This window comes from Drosophila montana, unplaced genomic scaffold, assembly GCF_035044405.1.
Source record: "Drosophila montana isolate Dmon_TW-CO22-7 unplaced genomic scaffold, ASM3504440v1 contig_1083_1, whole genome shotgun sequence".
In the NCBI taxonomy this organism is placed as follows: Eukaryota; Metazoa; Arthropoda; class Insecta; order Diptera; family Drosophilidae; genus Drosophila; species Drosophila montana.
Window position 1 is genome coordinate 868,304 of NW_026996074.1, and position 23,156 is coordinate 891,459.

A 23,156-nucleotide genomic window follows, 5' to 3' on the forward strand; every position below is an offset into this window, starting at 1 on the left:
AGTAGCTGAAGCGCTTATTGCTTGTTTCAGGTGTTTCATTGATGAATTTATGTACTATGTATGTGTTATATACTTGTGTTTCATGTATGTATACATATTTCTTATTTATTTATCTTGGTAATATTTTCATATCATTCTTTCTGGTTATCAACTGAGTTGTTTCCATTATGATTACTATTATAACTTTTCAGTGTTATTTTGTAGTTAAAACAGTAAACAGTATTATAATTATAAATTACATTGTCTTTTCATGAAATCAAAATACGAAAATTATAGTAACTGACACAAAAAATAAATGAAGAATCACTGCAATATGCATGAATTTAGTCTGCTACCCCAAGATTCTCTTTGAACATAAGGTTAAGGTAACAAATTGTAAATAAATAAAAAACAACAATCTAAAAAAATACGTACATACATACATGTGCAAAGTAGGTTTAATTTGACTGGCTTATAGCTTTGCATTTGTATTTTACAAGTCAACCAATAATATTAAATAAGATGGGTTCCACTGAAGGTTAACTACGCACACCGTTGAAATTAATTCAACTTACATGCATCGTATTTAGCATTAACAATTCTCAATATTTTAAATATGTTTTTGCTACGTATTTATTTACAAAATATTTAATTGTATTCTAAACACTCAATCCAATCAAATTCTACAGTGTTTGTCGTGTAAATAAGTATTTATATATTCTGTAGTCTGATGTTACTATTATATTACTGACATGCAATCAGGCAATTTGGCAGGCATACTCATTCCTTATGTATTTGCTGAAAGGGTGCATCAGTTGAAACATGCGTATTTCTATGTGTTTTTGTTTACTTGTGAGTTCTGACAGCTGGAACCACATCATACTACAAGCTTGCAGAGAGAAATGTGGATGTATGATTTGTAGTGTTGTAGTATTATATTTATACATTTTGACCCAGGTGAATTCTTTCAATAATCAAGAAGGATGGCACAGCTGTATACTCTATAAACCGTTTCAAATAATAACTTTATATCCAATTTTAAACGAAAAATCCTTATTTAAAGTACATAAACGCACTTGAAGTTTAAGCCACAATAAATCATTATTTTCGATTTATTACAGCACAAAAACTCGGCAACTACACAGAGTGTGGTTAAGCTTCTTAAGAATATGTTTTTAGCCTACGGATATTTTACGAATTACTCTTTATCAGCTGCCAAGCACAAAAAAAATAAAATCTATAAAATTAAAATAAATAAATTCATTCTCATGTGTTTCCGTTGTTTTTGGTATGTTTCCTTGACGTGTGTTCAAACATTGTTTAAATGTCTTAATTGAGTGGATGTATCGCTAAGTTTTTGGACAGCTACGGTATCAAAGAGTTTGGTGTTGAATAATCTATAAAATTAGAAAAAGCAAGCAAACCAACTAACAATTGAACAAAATTGTAATGAATTTTTTGGTTTACTGCTTTAAAAAATGTGCTGAGTTTTAAAAATATATTTTCCGTTTTAAGAATACAATCTTATCACAGAAATGAATAAGTTTAGTGAAAAGTTAAATGTTTTATGCCTGGCCACGCATTTTCATTTTGTTTTTCTATTAATAATTAATACAGCTCATGTGTTCCGCACATGAATACTAATAAATAAAAACATTTACATAATAATGTTAATTTATCAGATGACTCCTAAACGTGCCATGAGTGGTATAAATTTCGGTGGCTAGGTGAAACGTCAAAAAATAAAAATGAATAAACAGGTATGTAGGTACTAGTTGAGAGCTTGAAAATATAACAAAAAGAGAGCGTAATGTTTATGTATTGGAAGGATTCGGAAATGGTTGCGGTTACATGTTTCGGTTGCTGATTGTGTAAGTTTCTGTCGTCTTGATGGCAGCAAGAGTTCAATACTGCTCGGAACCAGAAACTGCCGTCACCTAACCCTAGAGCCGTCTAAAGAATAAAAGTATTTTTCATTTGTACGACAAAACTAAGTCAACGGCAACCTGCGCGATCACAATTACGTATGATATAAAGAATATCAACTCTAGCACTTCAGCTAAGGGAGGAAAAATGTAAGGGAGAACTATGTGACAAATGGCGTCAATCAAGTCAAGAAGCCAATTCCACTTGGTTCTATGCTAAATCGCATCCATCCACATCACTAGACACGATAATAGAGCTGAGAGTTACGTATTTACCGAGGTGTAAGAGTAACAAGTACTTTGTAATACAACGCCAATAACTATGTGATTGATGTTTATCATTAATAGTGTACGGTCTTGTTATATACGCCAATTCGTTTATTAATTGATTGTACCATGTTTTATTGTTGTTTAGTTAGAAGTTTAAAATAGAATATCATAGAAATAGAGCACTGTCCAAACAAAAATAAGAACAAAAGAGATACGAAATGAACAAGTACATAGTTTTTATTATTTGTAAAATCGATTATATAGCAAAAGACATAAATACAAATTTCTCAAGAACTACAACATTGAAAAGGAGTATCTTATTACTGAGAGAGAGAGAGTGAGAGAGAGAAAGAGAGAGAGAGAGTCGGGTAGACAAGAGTAAAAGTATTATATGGTTTGTATATATATGAGCATTTTTAATTTTATATTTTTTATTAAAATACGTAACACACACATATTTTTTCTTTTATGTCCGATGATTACTAAACAAATCAAATGCATGGCTAGACAATTGCAAATTAAATATATCTGATTCTTAAAAAAAAGATTATTTTCTGGCTCCGGTCCCTTACCTGGGAAATAAACTACACAAAAATATAGGAATTGTTTAATATTCATCTTAAGTGACAGCTGCATTATTTACAAGTTGTTCTGATTAATTGCCTTGAAAATTTAATTTTTTGGATCAAACCATTTGACAAATGAATGTATGTGTGTGTACATTGTTTTATGGTTGACTAACAATTACGTACAAAATTTTGTTTATGTACTATTTTATTATGCATTATTATCTTTGAATGTTTAGTCGTTTAAATTTATTTGCACAATATACATATATTTACGAATTACGACTGCGATATCAAGGAATATATAGACAATATATAGACAATACGAATATGAAACACAATATTAAACACCAATCACTGATTCTTCAAGGGCTAATATAATGCAACACGGCTAGTTGATGGCATACAAAATGTTAAACCAAAGAAAAAACTGTACGGCAGTTCTTCAGTTTTGATTCTGCCAATCATAAGTATGCCCCAAGAGACCCCATGTCCTCTTTTTTTTTGCTTGGTTTTTTTTAGCTGCAATGCTAATAGATATATAATTATCTGTTACGAGTCAACTAAAAATGGAACTAAAAACGTGCAACACCTGCGCTCAAAATAAGCGCTGAGAAACTAAAAACAAAATTAACAAGAATTAAGAGCAAGATATGTGTAAAGAGAAGAAAGTAGCAGAAGAGTAGGTTGATAATTTGGCGATCAATTCGAATTTATTAAACTTACAACAAGATAATTTAGTAGTTAAGAGTACGCACATTATACACTCAGAACAGTTTAAGTACGATACAGTTTATTGAATAGGTTTTAATGGTTCACAAAATGCCAATCCAAACCAAATACAATAAATCAAAAAATTGAATAGAATCAATTAAAATTATTTTGGCGAGTCCTTAACATAAAATCAAATAAAATAAATGCGTAGAGCACCACTCCATTAGCATCTTAGTTAACTTTAACTGACGCTCTGCGTGATATCGGGGCGACACTTTAGGATTTCAAATAAAATTCAATAAAGAAAGCAAAATGAATCGAAAAACGCATACTAAATGAGTCGTTGAGAACTAAAATTTAAAACATACATTTTTTGTGTAAGATTTCTTGTTGATTCTTGCTTTTGCATTTGTAATTTTTTTTTTTTTAATTTTTTTGTGAGGATTGTTTTGAGGATTTTAGTGTGCATATATGTGTGTTTGATCGATCGAATGCTCTGAATTCGAGTTGAGTTTAAGTTTGTGATTGATTGATTGATTGGTTGGTTGGATTGTTAGAATGTTGTGTTGCACCATTTCTGGGGGAGCCCTTGGGGTGTATGAGTATTATTTATATTGCTTCCGCTAGCTTTTGGCTATGCTTATTAGTTGGCCGTGTTCTGTGAGGCTTTTATATAATATATAATGTGTTGGGTTTTTGTAAACATAACTGTGTATATATGTATGTTTGTAGTTAGTTAAAATTTCAGAAATCAAAATCAAATTTCAGATATATTTCCACTCGAAAAGGATTTGTATGAATGAAGCGCAAAGTAAAAGTAAATACTGCACAATATTATGATTATTGGTTTCTTTTCTGTTTATTTTATTTTAGTTCATTTTTGTTTTCACTTGCAGAAATTTCATTTTGATTTGGTGTTTATTGTCAGAAACAAAGACTTTAGTTAATTTTAAATATTTGTTGACTTAAATTTATGTTTTGTTTTTGTGGTAGTAAGTAGTCTGGTTTTTTATATTATTAGAATCAATTTTTGATTATTTATTTGTCTGTTGATTGTAAGAAAATTTAGTTTGTCTCACCTTCGCCCTTTTTCATTTTTTAATGTGCCCCCATATTTGGCTCTTGTTCCAATCAAGTCTATAATCTCAGGTATACAACTTGCAAAAATCGCCTGTATTCAGTATGAAAGATAATGATGATAGTGAAGTATTTCGATTTGTTATCTTTTGAATACTTTTTATTGGTAGAAATAATACAAAAATCATACACGGAGCTCAGAGAACGCGAGGGAGTCAAGACAGGAGAGTCAAAGAGGAATACCGATTGGCAGACAAATCTCTATAGATATAAGTGTATGCCTAGAAAAATGCTCAGTAGTTCAGTTCGACGACGTGGACGACACTTTTGCCTGCTGGGTGCTGGGAAGTTGCTTTGGTGGTTGTTCATTTTTATTATTGCTGTTTTTTTTGTTTTGTTTATTTTTTGATGATAGCGCCAGACGTCATAGTTGTGAGAACTGAAGCATCTAAATGTTTAAAATCATAACGCTAATATAGAAACCATAAACAAAAAATAACATTACATCGAAATTGAATTGAACTAAATAAAAGTATATTTTCGTATTTTCTTCTCAAATCAACCAACCATTTCAACAGTCTGCAGCTAATTGTTGTTTTGCAAATTGTTAATAAGTAACACATGTGTGGTAATAATTCATTTTTCAGTAGGCTTTCGATTTCTTGGGGGTACGTGTTGTCTATAGTTAACAGCACAGTAAGAACTAAATTATAAATCTTTATATGTAAACAAGCATATAGTATCACGTAACGAATATCATCAGAATGAGTTCAATATCTGGTGCCAGTGCACACACCCATCAATGCAAATCTATTTTGACTTTAAATTGATGATAGGTTTGAACTTTAGCACCTGCTATTAGCAGAGACTTTTGGACACTACAACTACTTCAAGATCAGGTGGTATTGCATGGTAAGATATAATGTGTGTTTCAAAAATGTTATAAATGGGCATATTCGCTATTCGCAAACAAAACTTTTGTTTCTTTGTATCTGGATGGTGTACGTGAGAGTCTATACTTTTTGGGAGGATCGGGAAAGAGTTTCAAATGTAGACATGATGCTGATACTGATTACGATTACACAGATACGGCAACTATTACTGATAACAAATAAATTGTTCGCCTTAATTAAATCATTGAGAAATTTTGCAGCGCCGCTTCGGGCAGCTGTATTACTCGTATATGCGTGGCTGCGGCATACTAAGTAGGTGCAAGCAAATTAACGATTTTAATTAATTAGAGATGAATAATTAGGTAAATTGTGTAATATGTTATGTATGGTCGATTTTACCATATATTAATGGAGTATTTAGAATGCATGTATGTAATTACAAGTGAATTCTATATAATATGTAGTAGTTAGGTAGTGGATAAAATTGCAAAAACGTTTCTACTTCATTTGTTTATGTATGTATTTGAGTAGAATTATAAAACGTGTATTAAACTGGAATAAATTAATGTCCATAGATCAAATCAGTACAGAACTAAAGCAGCAACTTGGTGTGTGTTTCAACAAACAAACCAACAAACAATTCAATGTTATGCATTTTATTCATTTTTTTTTTAAGTAAGTTCAAAAACTAAACTTAAGAAAAGCTATTTGTTTCGAAGCATTTTAACAGGGAAATTAAAACTATAAACAAAACCAATTTATCATAAATTGACTCTGCTGAAGTTGCATAAAAACTCGCGATGTACCTTTTTAAAAACCAAAAAATTATTTTGATTAATTATTAAAGCCTAAAGTAAATACAAGGTTGCTAACGTTTAAAATCTTGTATTATTTCATTGCTCTTTATTAAAAAAAAACATGACAAGAGAAGGTTTTTTATTTTCTCTTTTTTAAGTCAAGTTTAAAACAAAATAAAAATAAATAAAACATTAACAATATTTCATATTATTGTATTTAAACAAATTTTTAAAAATACTATTTTGCACGATGCTTGTCAAAATAGTCTAAGAGAATTCAAATTCATTGACTTCTGTGCCAACTAATATGCCAAAATTCATCGATTTCTGTGCTTCGTGTTTTTTACACTTACACGCAACGTATTCAAAGCCTTCTGTAAATTGTCCTTCAAAACGAGTTATGCAAATCAAATATTTATGATTGTGTGTAAGCGTGTGTGTGTGTGTGTGTGTGTGTGTGTGTGTGTGTGTCTTTGTATGCGTTTTAAAGTTTATTTTCTCTGTTGGCTTGTTTGCAATCAATTTTGAAATTGTGCTACCAATGTCGTAAGATGCATGCTTTGAGTTATGCAGCAACAAATACAACAAAATCAAAATGTTACTTTTAAAGGAAAATTACATACATTTATGTATAGAGTATTGTTTAAGTCATAGCAGTTGCGTCACGTATATTGATTATGAGTTAGCCGTTGTTATAATGAAAAGAAACTTTTTGATTTAGTTTTGAATTTGGAGGATGAAATGTGCATGAGAAAATTTGATAATTTGTTGCATACCCGCCAGGCACTACGATTTCTATTGAATTCAACGTGTAAACATTTAATATCAACAATGTAATCATGATTCAACATTGAGTAACCACTTTGGCACTGAACATGGCACAATTTGACCGCACATTGATCGTTTTTTCTCTCAAGCTAACAAGTAGCCTAATGAACCGAGCACAAAAAACGAAGCCATGTTGAAAAATAATAAATTGCAAGTATAGCATGTTTATGTTTGTAAGTATATTATCAAAATAATTTACAGAAGGTTTTGAGAAACAAAAAAATGGCACATTCAAGTCTTAGCTCATTTGATTTATTTATTTAACATAGTTCGATTTTCTCTCCTTTAACACATGCCACCAAGAAACCAATGCCTTTTGGGAAATTCGAATGTAGTTCTTTATATTTTTGCAGTATTCATTTTATTTGCTTAATAATTGGCAACTGTTTTGTGGTTTAAGATCTGTCTGTTTTTTGCTGATGCTGTTTCAACTGGTTTGTGTGCAGTTGCTGAGCAGATTTTGATAGCAAATGTGTAGGCATTTTTATGCAAATTCAAGTGACGTCAAATAACAATAAAATTAGGATAATAAATAAATAAATAAAAGGACAAACGGCAAAAAAAATAAAAAGTTGTATTTAAAAAGTATTTAATTTTCTGAAGTTTAGTAAGAATGCAATATAAGAAAAATCAGGTTAATTCGATTGTAGCGATTGTTGTTTTATAGATTCTGGTTATTTATCTTTTTGGTGTTGCTGTTGTAGTTACTTTGTTTTTATTTATTTTATTTGTTATTTGTTGAATAATTCTTTTTGTGGTACAGCCAGCAACGAATTCGTGTACCTTTTTCTAGGATCCTTGCTATATGTTCCACCATATTTGCTTCTCTGGGCAGCCAGTTCAGTGATTTCTGGTATCCAACTAGCGAACACAGCCTAAATTCAACAACACACATACACTTTTAGAATACAGAGAAGTGCCAAAATAATTCAGTTTCAGTTACAATTGCAGTTTTAGTATTTGGCTACTTGTTGCTGATCTTTGGATGGTGTGTTAAAAGAATTCACAAACTTTCTAAATGCGAGACTCACAAATTCGTAAGGAAACAACGACGGTAAAGCAGACAACGCAGGACAACAAAGGATACATACCTCAAAATCACATAATCACACCGCACTCATTCTAACGATGATTCATACATTCAAGCCAACTCTCAACTCACTCACACACTCATACTTGCATATATACACATTTAACAGGTTCACTTGCAGACATTCGAAAGTATTCGCTCAATATTACATCTAATTGTAAATAATTTTATTTTATATATACAGTTTGGATCTCTGGAAAGATATTCTCTTTAACCGCGTCTAATTATTTACTGTTGTTTGTTTGTACTTTAAGGACTATGAATGTACAGATTTACAGCTGTATACGAAAAGTGCTATGGCTACCAAGGAGTCTGCGGAGAGAGATGTCGCTCGACTAGGCACACGTATACGAGTTTTTTTAGATTTGGGGTATTATAATGGCTTTATTAAATACAAAATATAGCGATACTTTCAGTTCTAATGGTGTGCTAAATGTTATGCAATGTGATTGAGCGAACTGAAAGAAACCTAGAATTTGTACGGTTAATATGCTCAAATGCCTTGTTGTTCAATGTCGTACTTAATATTGATTATAGAATAAACTTCGGCTAACCGAAGCGAAAGACAAGTTCCAAAACCAGAGAAAATGTTTAATTTAATTTTAATTTTAAAAGAAATTTTAACAAATGTGCAACTACAATTTCTTTTCATTTCCCACAAATTTACCATAAGTTAGCTCGGAACGTGCATTTTCTTATGGGGCTTATGAATATTAGCCGGACAATTGGCAGACAATCGTTTGTATGGACCCAAATACACTTAATAGAATAACCAAGTATAACCTGGATAACCTGGAAAATGTCTCGAAAAAAACAAAATAAATAAAGTAATAAGCATAATTTAAAAAGTTGAAGACATCGATGTACTATTTATGTTATGGTGACACTGATACAAAACTGCTTACTTAAGGATCAAAATTTAAATGTAATTATTGCATAATATAGCTTATACTCTCTTCAATATATAAATTAAGATGATTACGTATACTTTGAAATACAATATTTTATTGGGTAATGCGTGACCGATGCTTTTAAATTGTGTTATCAACAATGCGCCTTTAAGTTTTGCATAAATGCTGTAGGATATTGACGAAAACAAAAACAAAAAATAAACCAAACCTTTAACTATCTCAAGTTGATAAACGCATGTTTTGTACTTCTGGTGTTAATGCAAGAAACGTTTAAAGCATAGCAAATAAAACATAACTAAATGTAAACAGGAAATGAAAAAGTAAATGGACAGCAAATTCGGGCCAAGTGTAATGTAAAACACACGCCTACAAAGTGTTTATAGAACGAATTGCTAACTAATTCAAACAAATGTGTGAGACGTTATCAATTTAAAAAAAAAAAAAAATCAAAATACAAGTACAAAAACCCTAATAACTTTACTTGAAAAATTGATCATTTACATACAAATTGTATATGTAGACGACTAACTGATCTGTAGAAAAGAGGTTGTGATTGTATTTATTGAAAGGAAAATGTATATTTTAAGGAAACAATTGAAATTAGAATGTAGAAAGTACTTTACTTTTTGCTCGTATGATTTATCAGCGCGTTACGCAATGAGAATAAATGTCATGTTTTCTGTTTGGGTATATTCATTGAAAAAGTTAATTAGGTAATCATGACTCTTATTCGTCAGAGTTGACTGACAACTATATTTTTGAGGGTAAATATATTAGTAGAAATTTGCATTACAGTCAACATCGTAAGCGAGTTACCAAAATACAAATCCATTTGGTAAATTAAAAATATAACAAAGGGTAACAGACTAAGTATGTAATTTGATTATTGAGTGTTAACGTGACTATTCATTACTATTTATGGGTTGCTGTGCTGTACGAAAGATTTTTTCTCGTTCTCTACACAGAGTTATCGCAATAATCGCCTAGACTTTTGACTTAATACTTGAAGAATATATTTTATTGAAGTTGGATTCATTTATAGTTATGCTGAAAAAACAAAACTCAAACTTTATATTCACTTTGAATATATATATGAATGTATATATATATATATATATATATATAGATAGATAGATATATACATAAAATATGTTCATATACATGTATAAGACATATATATGGGAATTAGTTAAAAAAAAAAACTTTTTTACACAGTTTTCTGTTCTTCAACAACATTTAGTTAGGCTATGCATTTGGAGACCCTCAGCTTGATATTATTTGATTGGTATTGGTGTTACAGTTATTAATATTTATTTATTTAAAATTATGTTTTTCAATTTGATTGTGATGTTGTTATGTCTTTTATTGCATATGGAATGTTATAGACTACCTCTTTCCGTGTTCTCTTTTCAGTTCACCGCCATATTTATTGCCACTACCAACGAGTTCAATTATTTCCGGTATACTGCTGGCAAACATTGCCTAAAATATTCCACACATACGAATACATAAAAATTAACAAGTTTGTTTAGCAAAATCAATTATTGTTAAAATTTAAATGATTGTTGTGTCTAAGCAAAAGGTCTCGAAAGAAAACACTTCGTCTGCCTAGTGGGTTCGAAATGAGGTCAAGGCAGTCACACCAGAGGAGGCATATACTTAATCAATATTTTGGTTATCTCAATATTTGTATGTTCCTAAAAGCAGTGGTTAAATTCTCAAATGAAAGTTGCGACAGCCAGCATTAAAGCATGCAATTAACAAATACCTTAAATGTGATAATTAGGACAGATTGATTATATGCATGTATGCAATATGAGATAAATTTTAATCAATGTCAAGACCCTGACTGGCTACCTGATCTGTTGTTATTACTTTTTGTTACTTGTCAAGGTGTCGGTGTTAGTGTCGGTGTCTACGAGTTGTTGTTACCAAACCAAAGGTAAATAGAAAATTCAAATATATGTATACAAAAATAGAGAAAACTGCATGCATTTGGTTCGATTGTATTGAAAACAAAAGGCAACTGTTTTAAAAATGAATCAACTACCAGCTGCTGTACGAGTAAGTAACATATGTAAATGTCTCTGAAAGTGCGGGCGAAGAACAAATCGAGAGTGGCTAAATTAAACCGCACGTTGAAACGCGTTAAGCTTACGTAAGTGATTTAAAGCTAACGGAACTGGGATGAACGCATAAATGAAACTGAGTCTCAAAGTAAACGTTTTTTTTTTAATTAAATCGGTGCAGCGTTATTAAGTCGTTCTATTTATGTATTTACAAAAACGTAGCATATTTCTTAAATACGGTTTTATATAGATTAATTGAATAACATATAATGAATTGTAGATAAATCCTTATGCTTTAAGTCGGAATGTAATTGTAAAGGGACAACGCTTGGTACGAGTTCAGGTTGAGGTTGAATAAAGTAAAGTGCTACACTTGGTACATGAGTAATTTTTTACTGGTTCTGGTACTGGATGGTTTTGGTTACTTGAATACTTTATCGCTAAGCTAGTTTTGAGCACAACTGTACTAAGTACGTTAGGCAACAACCAAAACTTTAATCATTCACACATAATACCACTGCCAACACCGCTGCTGCTTGGCCTAAACTCAATGGTCCTCGATGTAAATTGGGTAAGACAGAGGCAGACAGAGAGAGATAGAGAAACATTGTCTATATATGTAACTAAAAGAAAGTTTGGATAATGTTGTAGTACATATTGTTGTTGCTTTTTGTGTAGTATATTGTTGATTGTTTCAGCATATTGTTGTTACACTTACCAAGCCGACGAGCAGAAAGAACACGAGAAATGTTCTTCCCAAGACAGTCTCACAGTAAACGTCACCATATCCTACCGTTGACATGGTCACAATTAGGAAATAGACACAGGTCCAATAGGATAAACGATGAGCATTATTAAAATCCAGCGGATCGCCAGAGTTCTCCAGCTAAATTTTAAGAAAATGCAATTGCAATTTTCAATTGCAAACAAATACGCATCAGCGATTATTCAAATTGCACATTTCCTATGCCATTGGACACTGGAAAAAGCGCTACGCACGCCCTCCCAGCTATTAGCGCCAGGCTCATGCTCTGTAACAGCGTGCAGCGCGGCGTATGCGTAATCTTTTAACTGGCTCGGACACGCGCTGCAAGTCTGTCACAGAGCCGGCTGGAAGACGCGCGACACGCATAGCTAAATGTATGTGTAAATGTTAGCTGTGAGTGTGTGTCTACATACCAGATGTATAATGCCCGCTGCTGTTAACCACACGGATATAAAAATTGATACTAGTTGAGCCAAGCGTATTGAGCTCGATGTTTTTAGTACGTTTAAATATTGTAAAATATCTGGAACAGTCATGAGACGTAGCGCTCGAAGAAATCGAAGACCTGTTTATAATATATATTGACACAAATTATAGTTGCCACACGCAGAGTAAAGCACATTGCATGCATACAAATCGATCTAGGCACGCCCTTAAGAATTATTTCGAATTGTTAAATTAAACATAACATATTATATAAGGCGTTCGTGAGTATGTACGTAAGTGTATACGTTTGTGCCTGTGTATGTGTATGTACAAGAGATGAAAATCTTCTTTCCGTGAAACCGATTTGTATGCATCAAATTTAGGGAATTTTTTAAAATTATTAATTTTGGGTATTTCTTTTTTGAGCTTACCGATCCATGTTCGATCTAAATATATTGATACGAAGGACGGGGGTATTGTAAAATAATCTACAAAACTGTACATTTCTAACATAAACCAAAGCTTATCGGACGCCGCTATGAACTGTAAAAAATTGTTAATGAAAGAACACAATCACGTTTAATGATTTGTCAAAAGAGATGCTAACTGATTATATACTGAATGCTCAGCCAATTGATTTGCGATAAAATAAATAGAGTGTGCCGTGTAAAACTTACTCGTATAAAAAAGTAAACCATAAAAAATATATTGAATGCGAGATCGATCTGTTGAGTAATGTTATTACTCCATTTTTGGCATCTTTCGACTTCTTCGCTTGATGCATCAACAAAGTATATAATGAGAGATGCAATGCTGAGTATAAATACGAGTACGACCTGAAAAAGAAATGGTTAAAGAAAGATGATAAGGAATTTTCTATAAACTTGGCACTAAATTAAATAAAAATATGTTGAGTGTTTAAAGTAATCTTAGAACCATGATCTCGTAACAGAAACATGCTAAAGCTATATTTTATTTTTTTAAATATGTATCATCTTAAAATGATGTTTTCAGTTTTGTACTAACTGAGGGTATCTGAAGGTTCAGCCGGATTTGTAATGAGTTTGTTATTCTCATTCACAAATTGAAGAGTATATTGGGTTCGTCTGTTTGTCCCATCGCATAAACCAAATTTTTCTTGGAGATATTGAATTTAAAGTTTTAAAAGGAGCGTGGCAAATTGTGATAGTAGATAAATCTAGATATCTCTTAAAACATGTTGTGGCTAGCCCGTATTAAGCTGTTATTGGACTGTATTACACAGTTGGTGGCATCCGACTGCAATATTCCTAGTTGATTTTATTTTATTGTGTCCGATTAAAATAAAGATATTTTCAAGTTAACCATTATTTATAATTTACAGGGCGTCTCCTACCCGGACACTCTCGACAAGAGCACTATTGATTGTTGCAGATGATGTTAAGATGACAACCTCAAAAGGACGCCAACGTAACATTGTCAAAAAAATTAAATATATATATGCCAAGTAAGAGGAGGCTAAACCAAGAGTGCTTCGTTCAAGGTTGCGCGACTAGGGGATGTCCTGTACGTAGCTTCAAATCATATATTCATTTACATAATTTTTTTTGTATGCTTAAAGTACTTAAAAGGTAATTACGGACAGTTTCCGCTTTTTGACTCAATTGTATATCCTTGTAGAGGGTATTATAATTTGGTCATGAGTAACGCATAGAGGGAGACGTCCCTTACCACATTGGGTACATATATTCTCGATCAACAGGAACGTTAGGAACGAAAAAAGTATTCTATTTGCCAAGATATTTTTATCAAACTCAACATTTACAAGCTTCACTATTCTCAGAAATCTGTAAAAGTGTAGCGCAAATGTCTACAAGGGTATTCTGCGTGCCGAAGATGTCCTTACTTTCTCGTTTACTTTAAAATGAGCTTCTAGCATTCACAACGTGATGCCTAAAGTCCCCAAATAATATTTCTATCTGACTGTTCTTCCGCATAAAGGAGTGTTTGAACAGCAGTTCGGAGCTAGGTACTGGTTATTCCTAGTCGGAAACTCTCGACAATAGCAGTATTGTTTAGTTTCAAATTTATACTCTTTGGTAATTTCATTCTTATCAAATAATAAAAATATATATATTTATTCATCAGTTTATATAAATCAGTTTGAAAGCTTCTTAGCTCAATCAGTCAGTCAGTCTGGCCAAACAGTTTTATATATAAAGATACGACTGATTGTGCTAACGGACTGATTGACTGATGTCATGGATAAAAGGATATATATATTATATTATTATTTAATAGAAGTTTAAGCAATTATCGAGTGTATTGATTACACTGTTGAGTAGAGTGTGTCCGCATCCAAAAACCGCTCTATCAATATTTCGTTAAAGTTAAAATAATAATTGTTATATATAAGAGTTAAGATCATGAAAATCCACATTGGCAAATAATTAAAGTTTGTGGCCCTGATTGGTGATCAACGCACAACCCAAACCGTCAGCCCTGGGAAGCCTAATTTCTTACCATCATTATTATTATATTATTATATGACGGAATTTTTGAAAAATCTCAAATGAGTCTCGGAAATATGCTGGATAACGGTTGTATGAAACTTCTTCAAATAAGAAGATTGTGTAATATTCACTTTACTGAAAAAATATGCGGGCTTTAGGTTGAACGGGAAAATGTTTAGCTGGATGTTTAGCTGGGCCGAGGTATGAGTAAAAATTCAAATATTTTTACTCTTGTTGGAGTTTATAGAAAAAATCACATTGAACGGTGTATGGACAAAAAGTTAAACAGTTTGTAATTTTACACACAACCTTAACCTCGAGCCAGCCAGCTTTATTTGTCACATCTAATTTTGTTTTTATTTGGAAAAATCTTTGTTTTTTTTTTAATCTTTTTAAATAAGCTCAATCAGATGTATTCCTTATAATATTACTTTCTGGTATGTTTTTCTGTCATACCTTGTTTACAACCATTAAGTGGTGTATCCGTTTCCTAGCAGAGATGAATAGAAAAAGAAATTGGATAGGATTATGCATTCTTAATTGCGCTGTCGCATTGGACCCACAGGGACCATCTGCAGCCATTAGTCGAGGGCGTTCTTGATAAATCTGCTGGAATCATGAAAATGTTAAAAGGTAATTTCGGCAGGGCTTCTTCTGCTTGAAAAAGCGCTCGTAAGGCCGCAGATGTCCATACAGGGAGCGAGTGAAATGTCAGGGCTTTTTGCCAAAACGTAAATGCCAGTAAAGGTAAATCAACTTGGGACTGGCGCTCTCTTAGCCAACATTGTATCGACTTATGCCACTTCATGCTATTCTAAATGGGCTTTATTGTTATTGCCGTTGTTAGGGTTTCCGCTCAGCCTTATAAACGTAATTGCTTTGATAATCAAACAAAACAAAGCATAAAAGTAAAACGGAATTTGGCAAAAACAGCACGCAAGCTACTTATGCCCCAAGTTGCATCTGATTTTTTTGCTGTTGTCATGCAAATGCAAGACACACTATATTATAGTTTTTGCACAACAACATTTCAAAATTGGCTTTAGTTTAATCCAAAACTTTCACATAGAGATTTCAAAAGCTTAAGATTACATATACACCATGGGATGCCGGCTGACTTTTCATTAAGCTAACTTAATTGCCAGTGACATCTAATGAAATTGAACCATAATCTCATCCAGTGTTGACGTAAGGCTTTCCTTTACGTTTATATCAGTAGTGAATTCAAGACTGACGTCATCAGGACAAGGAAATCAATGCAGCACCCAAGCCAGAAAGGCGAAAACGGCAAAGTAACATGACCACAAAGATTATATAATTTCTTGATCGTATTGTTATTGCTGGGATTATTCCTCTTTTGGTAGGAATCACCAAGAAACTGGCTCAGTCACTCTGCTACGAGCTCGTCCCGAAATGTATCTGATGTGGTGCAATAGCCAAAACGCAAACAAATGTCAAACTATCCCAAAATATATGTAAGGAAACATACCTGCAGTCTTAAACTCCAGCAGAGAATATTTTAATTTTGTGTATAACGGTTTTAAGGAGACATTTTTGACCGCTTAAACCTAAATGTTATTAATCAAGAATAAAAATACTTTCTGGTATCTATCATGTACATCTGTTGCCTATCATATACATTTAGAAACATCCATTATACTTTTTACCTATTAAAAATGGGTAGTATGGTAAAGTAATGTGGGTCATAATCAACTGATTTCAGAATAAGACTGTTGATTGCACCATGTTTATTTATTCGATCAACTTCGAAATACTTTTCCTACATAAATATAAATGTCGTTTACAACTGAACTTTAGAGCTGGGTGGAAAAGCGGTTTAACCCGAAAATGCTGACTCACACCTCTAAATGCAAGATCTCATGTTTGAGTATATGCATACTCTTTGAAGCAATCTGGATAGGATCAGTTTTCTTTAGAAAATATCGGTAGATGAGCTGTCTAAGTGACCCGGTCATTCAGGCAACTGAACGGATGGACACGTTAACCTATTTCTTTTAAAATAAGTTTAATACTATATCGTATACTTTAAAAACAAGAGTGCTTAAGTCAATTGTGCCAGACTAAGAGATATTACTATTACCTACTATGAATTGCGTGCTTAAATATATTTGGGGCTTATTGTATTATTGTACCGGACATGCTTGCCCTCCGCAGAATATTAACTATTTTTAAGTTGATTATATCATTAGAACTAAATTTGCTATCTCTATTTAAAATACGAAATCAAGAAAAAGGAAGGTTAATACTGATAATACTTGACTCAAGTATGAAATTATTATTTCTAACCATTTTTTGAGTGAGATCAGCACCATTTTAGTATATCCTGCCAAAGGGCATTGAGGGGAAAAAGGGTGTCAGGTATGAGAAGCGGACGATCTAGCCTGTTTTTGTGGTTCAGCAGTCTGTCGCTATAACTTCTGGAGTGCTGTTTGATCTGATCCTCAATAGAGCATCCAGGTGTTCTCCCGATTCAGGTCTTGAACCAAAATCGATCCACAAATGTACCAGTATACCAACATTGAAGCTTCTTGATTTTTAGATCAATACAATAGCCCGCTTTATAAAACATATTGTCAAAAAGCATTGGCCTCACATCAGGACTCATTCATGAAAACGGAGCAAGTTTTAAATGAAACAAACTTTTTTTCCCTTTTCCTTTGCATTGCCCCAAATTCCAAATTCCAGGTCTATAACTTCTACAGCCTCCGAGATGGGTGTGATCATACAGATGGACAGATAGGCAGACGGTCTAGGTCAAAAATGTATATAGTCGAATGGGTGCTGGGTAAAAAAGTTGGTTTTGGTTAGCTTTTGTACAAGTTTTACGCGGGGTGATATCATAGTATTGTTTCGTATAAAAGATTGCGCGATACGTGACAAATACATTAAATTATTTACTACTAACTACAAGTATTTAAAGACTGCCAGCTGCTCACAAAATAAACCAATCAATAGTAATGGAACGACCACAGTAAGAATGGTGGGACCTGTAGTTTAATGGCCCCAGTGCTAAGGCACAATGCGGTTTTTAAAGAGTGGTGACTACTCGTTTTGAAGCAGTTCCATGGCGTGACCATGTGCAGTCGGATGTATTCGACCGCCCCCAGTAAGCTGCCATAAATGCAGCTTGAAGGCTTTCGCTCCACTTCCGCATTGACGTCGCTTTAACAATTTAAAGCCAATTAGCTGCGGGGCTAGGCATGAAGTATTGGCCACCCAAGGGCGAGTTCATTCTAGTTTGTTAACGGAAAACTTTCGATTAGAGTGGATGGTAGAATAACACCGATTGTGTAACAGTCCAATAGAAGAGGAATACATATGTTACTTGCAGTATATTTAAGCCAAACAACAACAATAAAAAGAATAGCAATAACAACTATAGAACAGAACCGAAAGGATACCACGCATATGCATAGAGGCTTGGGCAAAACGTTCAGAAAGCGGCCAAAAGCTGCAATGCCAACAAATATACGCCGCTGTCTGCCAACCAATTGGCGTGTTGGCAGTAGGCCTGGCAATATCCATTTACCCTAACTCGCGCTCCCTCTCCATATATCGCTATATTGCCTCGCGTCTGCCATCCTTGGCCCTGGTAACAGTGAAACGTGCGAGTTTTTATCGATTTTCTTAGACTTTTTCTTGGCCCACTCGCCCACACTATTTACTGTTATTTCTCCTTTTTTTTTGTTGTGGCTCTTTTGGTGCGCCAACATATCCGTTAGCTTATTTCATTTTGCCCGTTTCCCGTTATTAGCTGCAAGTTCTTGTTGGCTTAAAGATAGCTCTTTGTATATAACAAAATGTCACAAACAGAAATCAACTTGTGAAATGGCAATTGGAAAAGGGCATAATTATTTTTTGCACATGTGATGATTAGAATTACTTTACTTTTTGGATACTTTAACTCGTTCAACACCAGAAATTAATATATTAACCTGCTAATATAAAGCCTTGAGCTTTTTATATAAACAAATGTTGGTTTCAAATTCAAGTATTTCCCATCGTCTGCTTATGTATTTGTGTGTTTTAATCTTTTAAATAAAGAGCGAATTATTGAAAGGGCAGCCCACTGCAGGGGACAGGGAATCTCTTCTTCGGGTATTCCCAACTAGCGCACCCTTTCTTTATTACTTGCTTCTTGTTATCGTGGCAGCATTGAACTGTCATATGATAATGGAAATAATGTATTTCGACTGTGTTAGTTTTAAGAGGAAATCAATTGATGCATACGACCTTTCTATCTGTTATGCTTGATAAAAGCAAGTATTATCATACCAAATGTGAACAAAGCGCGAAATTAGAATTTTAGATAACAGTGCAGGGTTCAATCTGAAAATGTTTGTAGATTCCCCAAATTGGTCGAACGGAGCAATGTTAATTAAAATATGCAACATTTTCTATTATACGCATTTTGTGTGCTTACAAAAGTATGCTATACAAAATGAATCGATAGTTAATATAAAAGGAAATTTAATTCTTCTTTCATCTCCAATCTCAAAACCCAATTTACAATTTCTAAATCAGTCACACGCCCATAGATATATACACTCGATTAGAAGACCCCTCCTCGCTTTATACTATAATAGCGGGTATAAGCCATCCTTTGCGGCTCAAGTATTCTTGGTTTGAAATTGTTTCCCAAATGAGTTTCAGGTCGATCGTATTATAAACAAAAAGTTTCATTCAACCATTTACCGTCAAATTCTAAAACGCTGAAATGGGTGTTAATAAAGTTCTTATGTAGGGATTTGAAAATAAGTTTGAAACACTTCTCAAATGAGCTTTCATAAGGATCTTTGCCTTTGCTTTGATCTTCGTTTCCACAAGGAATTTGTGATTATTTTGAAAAGTGTCAAACACCTCCCGACTAAATATGCGCATAGATCCTTGCAAATGCTCTTTAAGTGCTGCCGTAAGAGGAAGAAGCCACCTTCTGCCTATTAGATATTACTTTTTGGATACCTTTTTTTTCCATTCAAAAAGGCATTTTCAGTAGCGTGGAGCTAAGGGAAGAAAGAGGTTAGTGTAGAAGGGAGCTAAAATACTTGTGACGTCAGCTTGGTACGCTCTTCAGGAAATCACCTAGTAAGACATTCCCGAGTCGGAGACTCTTGAAAGTTTAATAACAGCCGCATACAGCTTGAAACTCTAAGCACTAAGCTTTGACTTTCAAAGTATGGTTTTAGGAATTAGAGACGTTTTTGCTTATAGGGTGGGACTAGGTGTGAATCTATTATTTATGTCTCAATCTTTAAAAGAAGTCATCAGTTATCTTCATGCCAAATTTAACCTCAAAAACTCTGGTAGGGAGAGACTTTGCATACTCAAAAACTGTGTATGTATCAATTTTGGCGGCCTTTTAGTGGGCGGGAGAAAATAAAATCTTGCGAATTCACGGGAATATATGCCAAAAACCCAATATAATCTTTTATACTTTGATAACAAAATAAAAAAAAAGTGATCTAATCTAACAAAATGATTAATATAAAATTAAAAAAAAATTCGTCGGCAACTTCTAAATGTCTGAAAATAAATTCCTCTAGTAGCGTACGGCTTAGGCAGAAGTTCACATTTAATGGATGGCTGCATAATGTGACATATGCATAATATTAAATTAAGTTTGTTTGCACATGTCACCTGGTTTCTTTCATAAGCTATCATTAGTTATCAGAACATATGTTTATTTCTAAGTAGCTGGTGGAATTAAAAACACCAAAGCAGCCGCTTTCCAGGCCACTAAATCAATTTGCTGGCGAGTATTTGTGGTACATGGAAATGGTTGATTTACTTTGCTGCTTCCGCTGTTGACATGCATGACCTACAGTGGCAGCAACGAAATGTGGCTAAGTAAAATGTAAATTTTACATTTTACACGCAACCAGCTTGCCCTTGCAAATCGAATAAAATGGTCTGAAACTGAATGAGTAACCCGAATGCACTTGAATAGAATTACTGCCCATTTTTATCGGCCACGTAATTGTTTCGATTTGTTGTAAATTTCCAAGATTAAACAGAATCAAAGTGGAATTTCCACTTAAAATACTGATGTGGGAGGGATGGGGATTATATACTTACCAAAATTCGACCAGTTGTTGTTTGACCCGAGATAAGCTCTCCAGCCCAGTCTTTTGCTTCTGTCATAAATGTTCCCTCAAACTCCTGTTTGTTACGTGACGCCTTTTGCTCCTTTTGCTTGGGATCGTTGGGTCCCAGGTCCGGCTCCTTGCGGCAGCAGATGAATGCAAACGCACGCCATAGCAGCACAATAAGCAGGCCAGCAAGGAATGTGAATATGCTAGATAGCAGGAAACACCAATATTTGCGAACTTTGAGACAATCATCGGCATCGAATGGTGAATCTGTTGGATCATCGGCCAATGATTCGACAGTGCTTTGATCACACCCCGACATCCCCTGCAAAATGCACATAGAACATTCTTAAGTATTCAGAATAATCAGTCTATTAATAATCAATTAGCAATTAAATAATAACTATTACCATTACAAATAATATCTACACGAGACAATATTATGAGCACAAGGCGGCAGCCATTTATAAATATGTATGTACATATACTTAAATACATATATAAACAAGTATGTATGTTTGTATGTAAATGTATGTATATATACGTACATAGTACGTCACGTTTGACATTTAGAATGAGCACATTTTTTGGCTCAAGTTTGCATCGCAAAGCGCATAAATGTAAACAAAAATAACAGTTTTCGACGACCGAGAATGTAGGCTATTAACACTTAGTTGTAAATGCTAAAAAAAAAAAGTATAGTACAATTTATCTATTAGATACAAAAATAAGCAACCGATCAACATGAACCAATTATTAAACTCATGGCTTACATTTGTCAATACACTGATATTTGTGCCGATCAACCCGCTTGCCATTTCAGTTGCTTACATTGCGACGCACTGCACTATATACACTATATAAATATGTACAATTTGTATGATATTGTGATTATGGTTTGGTCGAGGCTCTCTGGGCTTTCAAGTGCATAAGGCTTTCATAATGACGCCACCAAAGAGCCAACAGACGCGACTGCGACAATAACGGCGAAAAACGACAGAAAACTTGGCACGCCTTTAAAAATAGCAACAAACAAATCTTTCTTCTTTTATTTTTAAAGTTGTCTCGCAATGTACACGACACACGCACAGAGATGGACACCACACACGAGCAAAGAACGCGACTACAATTTTCTTAAGATGTCAGATTTGGCAATGCGACATTTAACATACGAGTACGAGCACAGACCTAGATACACCGACTACTAGATACATATGTAAGTATCTGATCGACTTACATTAGCTTAACATCCTCTCAACTAGTACACGGTGTTTTATTATTATTTTATGGCAAAATGAAATTTGCACGCTTTTCAATAATTAGCAACTGGGGCCAACGCACTCAATGAATCACTGCGTATACTACTATATATGTAAATATATACATTTATATATATGTTATATACATATATATTTATGTATATTATAGATACATCTGCATCTAAAAAACACACGCAACAGCACAGCACGCACGATTAAGGCCAGCACCAAACAAAAAGGAGGCAACGAGCGAACAGCACAACCGACGCGCACCAACTGAAAATGAACGCCGTCTGCTCAGCTGCTTAGCTGGCCAGCGTGCTATCTCCTGACGCGGGCGCGGGCTCGCTCTCTCGCTGGCTGACCGCGAAAATTGTCAACGCAGGCGACAAAATTGAATTGAATTAACAGGCACGAAAAATGAAAACAAAATTTAGCATTTACACCTCCCACACCTGCATACTCTACTCTAGAAACTTCAACTGTAACTTATCTAATACAAATGTTATCTATATTTAACTATGATACTGACTCTTCCTGACTCTGTCTAAAAAGTGCCACATAATTCGGGGATCTACTACAACAGTTTTATAGCCGCAAGTTCAGATTTTTTAAGTTTACCTTTGATTTGATTATAAGTATTATATTTATAATATAATTCTGAATTTAGATGTAACAATGATGGCTTAAGGCTCACGGCTTACGGTTGAAACTTGACATTAACATTTATTTTAAGTATCTTATTTATTGGATTGGTAATTTGATATTCTTGCTCAGGTTCCTCTATATCAAACCTAATTCAGCTGTTCTTTATTCAACCCATCTGGCTTAAGGCTCCGTTCAAGGAACAAAAAAATTGAAATTCCTGGTTTAATCCGGCTCGCTTGAAGATTTTTAAATTTTTCTATGTATGAGTTAGCTAGCTAGCAAACTAGTTGGGGTCCTTTTGGCCAGCTGCATAGGATTCATTTAAGACTTCCGAGA

General features: G+C 33.7%; 1 protein-coding gene across 39 annotated transcripts in view; it reads right to left on the reverse strand.

Annotated features, from left to right (window-relative positions):
- The window catches only part of slo (calcium-activated potassium channel slo), a 53,298-nt gene that overhangs the window by 23,770 nt on the left and 6,372 nt on the right, over positions 1 to 23,156 (reverse strand). For 17 of the 39 annotated variants that reach the window (XM_064699863.1, XM_064699751.1, XM_064699779.1 and 14 more), the window contains 6 exons: positions 20,900 to 21,238; positions 12,989 to 13,147; positions 12,743 to 12,854; positions 12,299 to 12,450; positions 11,838 to 12,005; positions 10,441 to 10,532 (listed from right to left, as the gene is read on the reverse strand). In XM_064699863.1, the coding sequence (XP_064555933.1) occupies positions 10,441 to 10,532; positions 11,838 to 12,005; positions 12,299 to 12,450; positions 12,743 to 12,854; positions 12,989 to 13,147; positions 20,900 to 21,235 (1,019 nt within the window). In that variant the 5' untranslated portion in view covers positions 21,236 to 21,238. Of the gene's footprint in view, positions 1 to 4,533; positions 4,626 to 7,832; positions 7,925 to 10,440; positions 10,533 to 11,837; positions 12,006 to 12,298; positions 12,451 to 12,742; positions 12,855 to 12,988; positions 13,148 to 20,899; positions 21,239 to 21,686; positions 21,880 to 23,156 lie in introns of those variants that run through there. The other 22 variants (XM_064699768.1, XM_064699799.1, XM_064699815.1 and 19 more) reach the window with 15 other exon arrangements.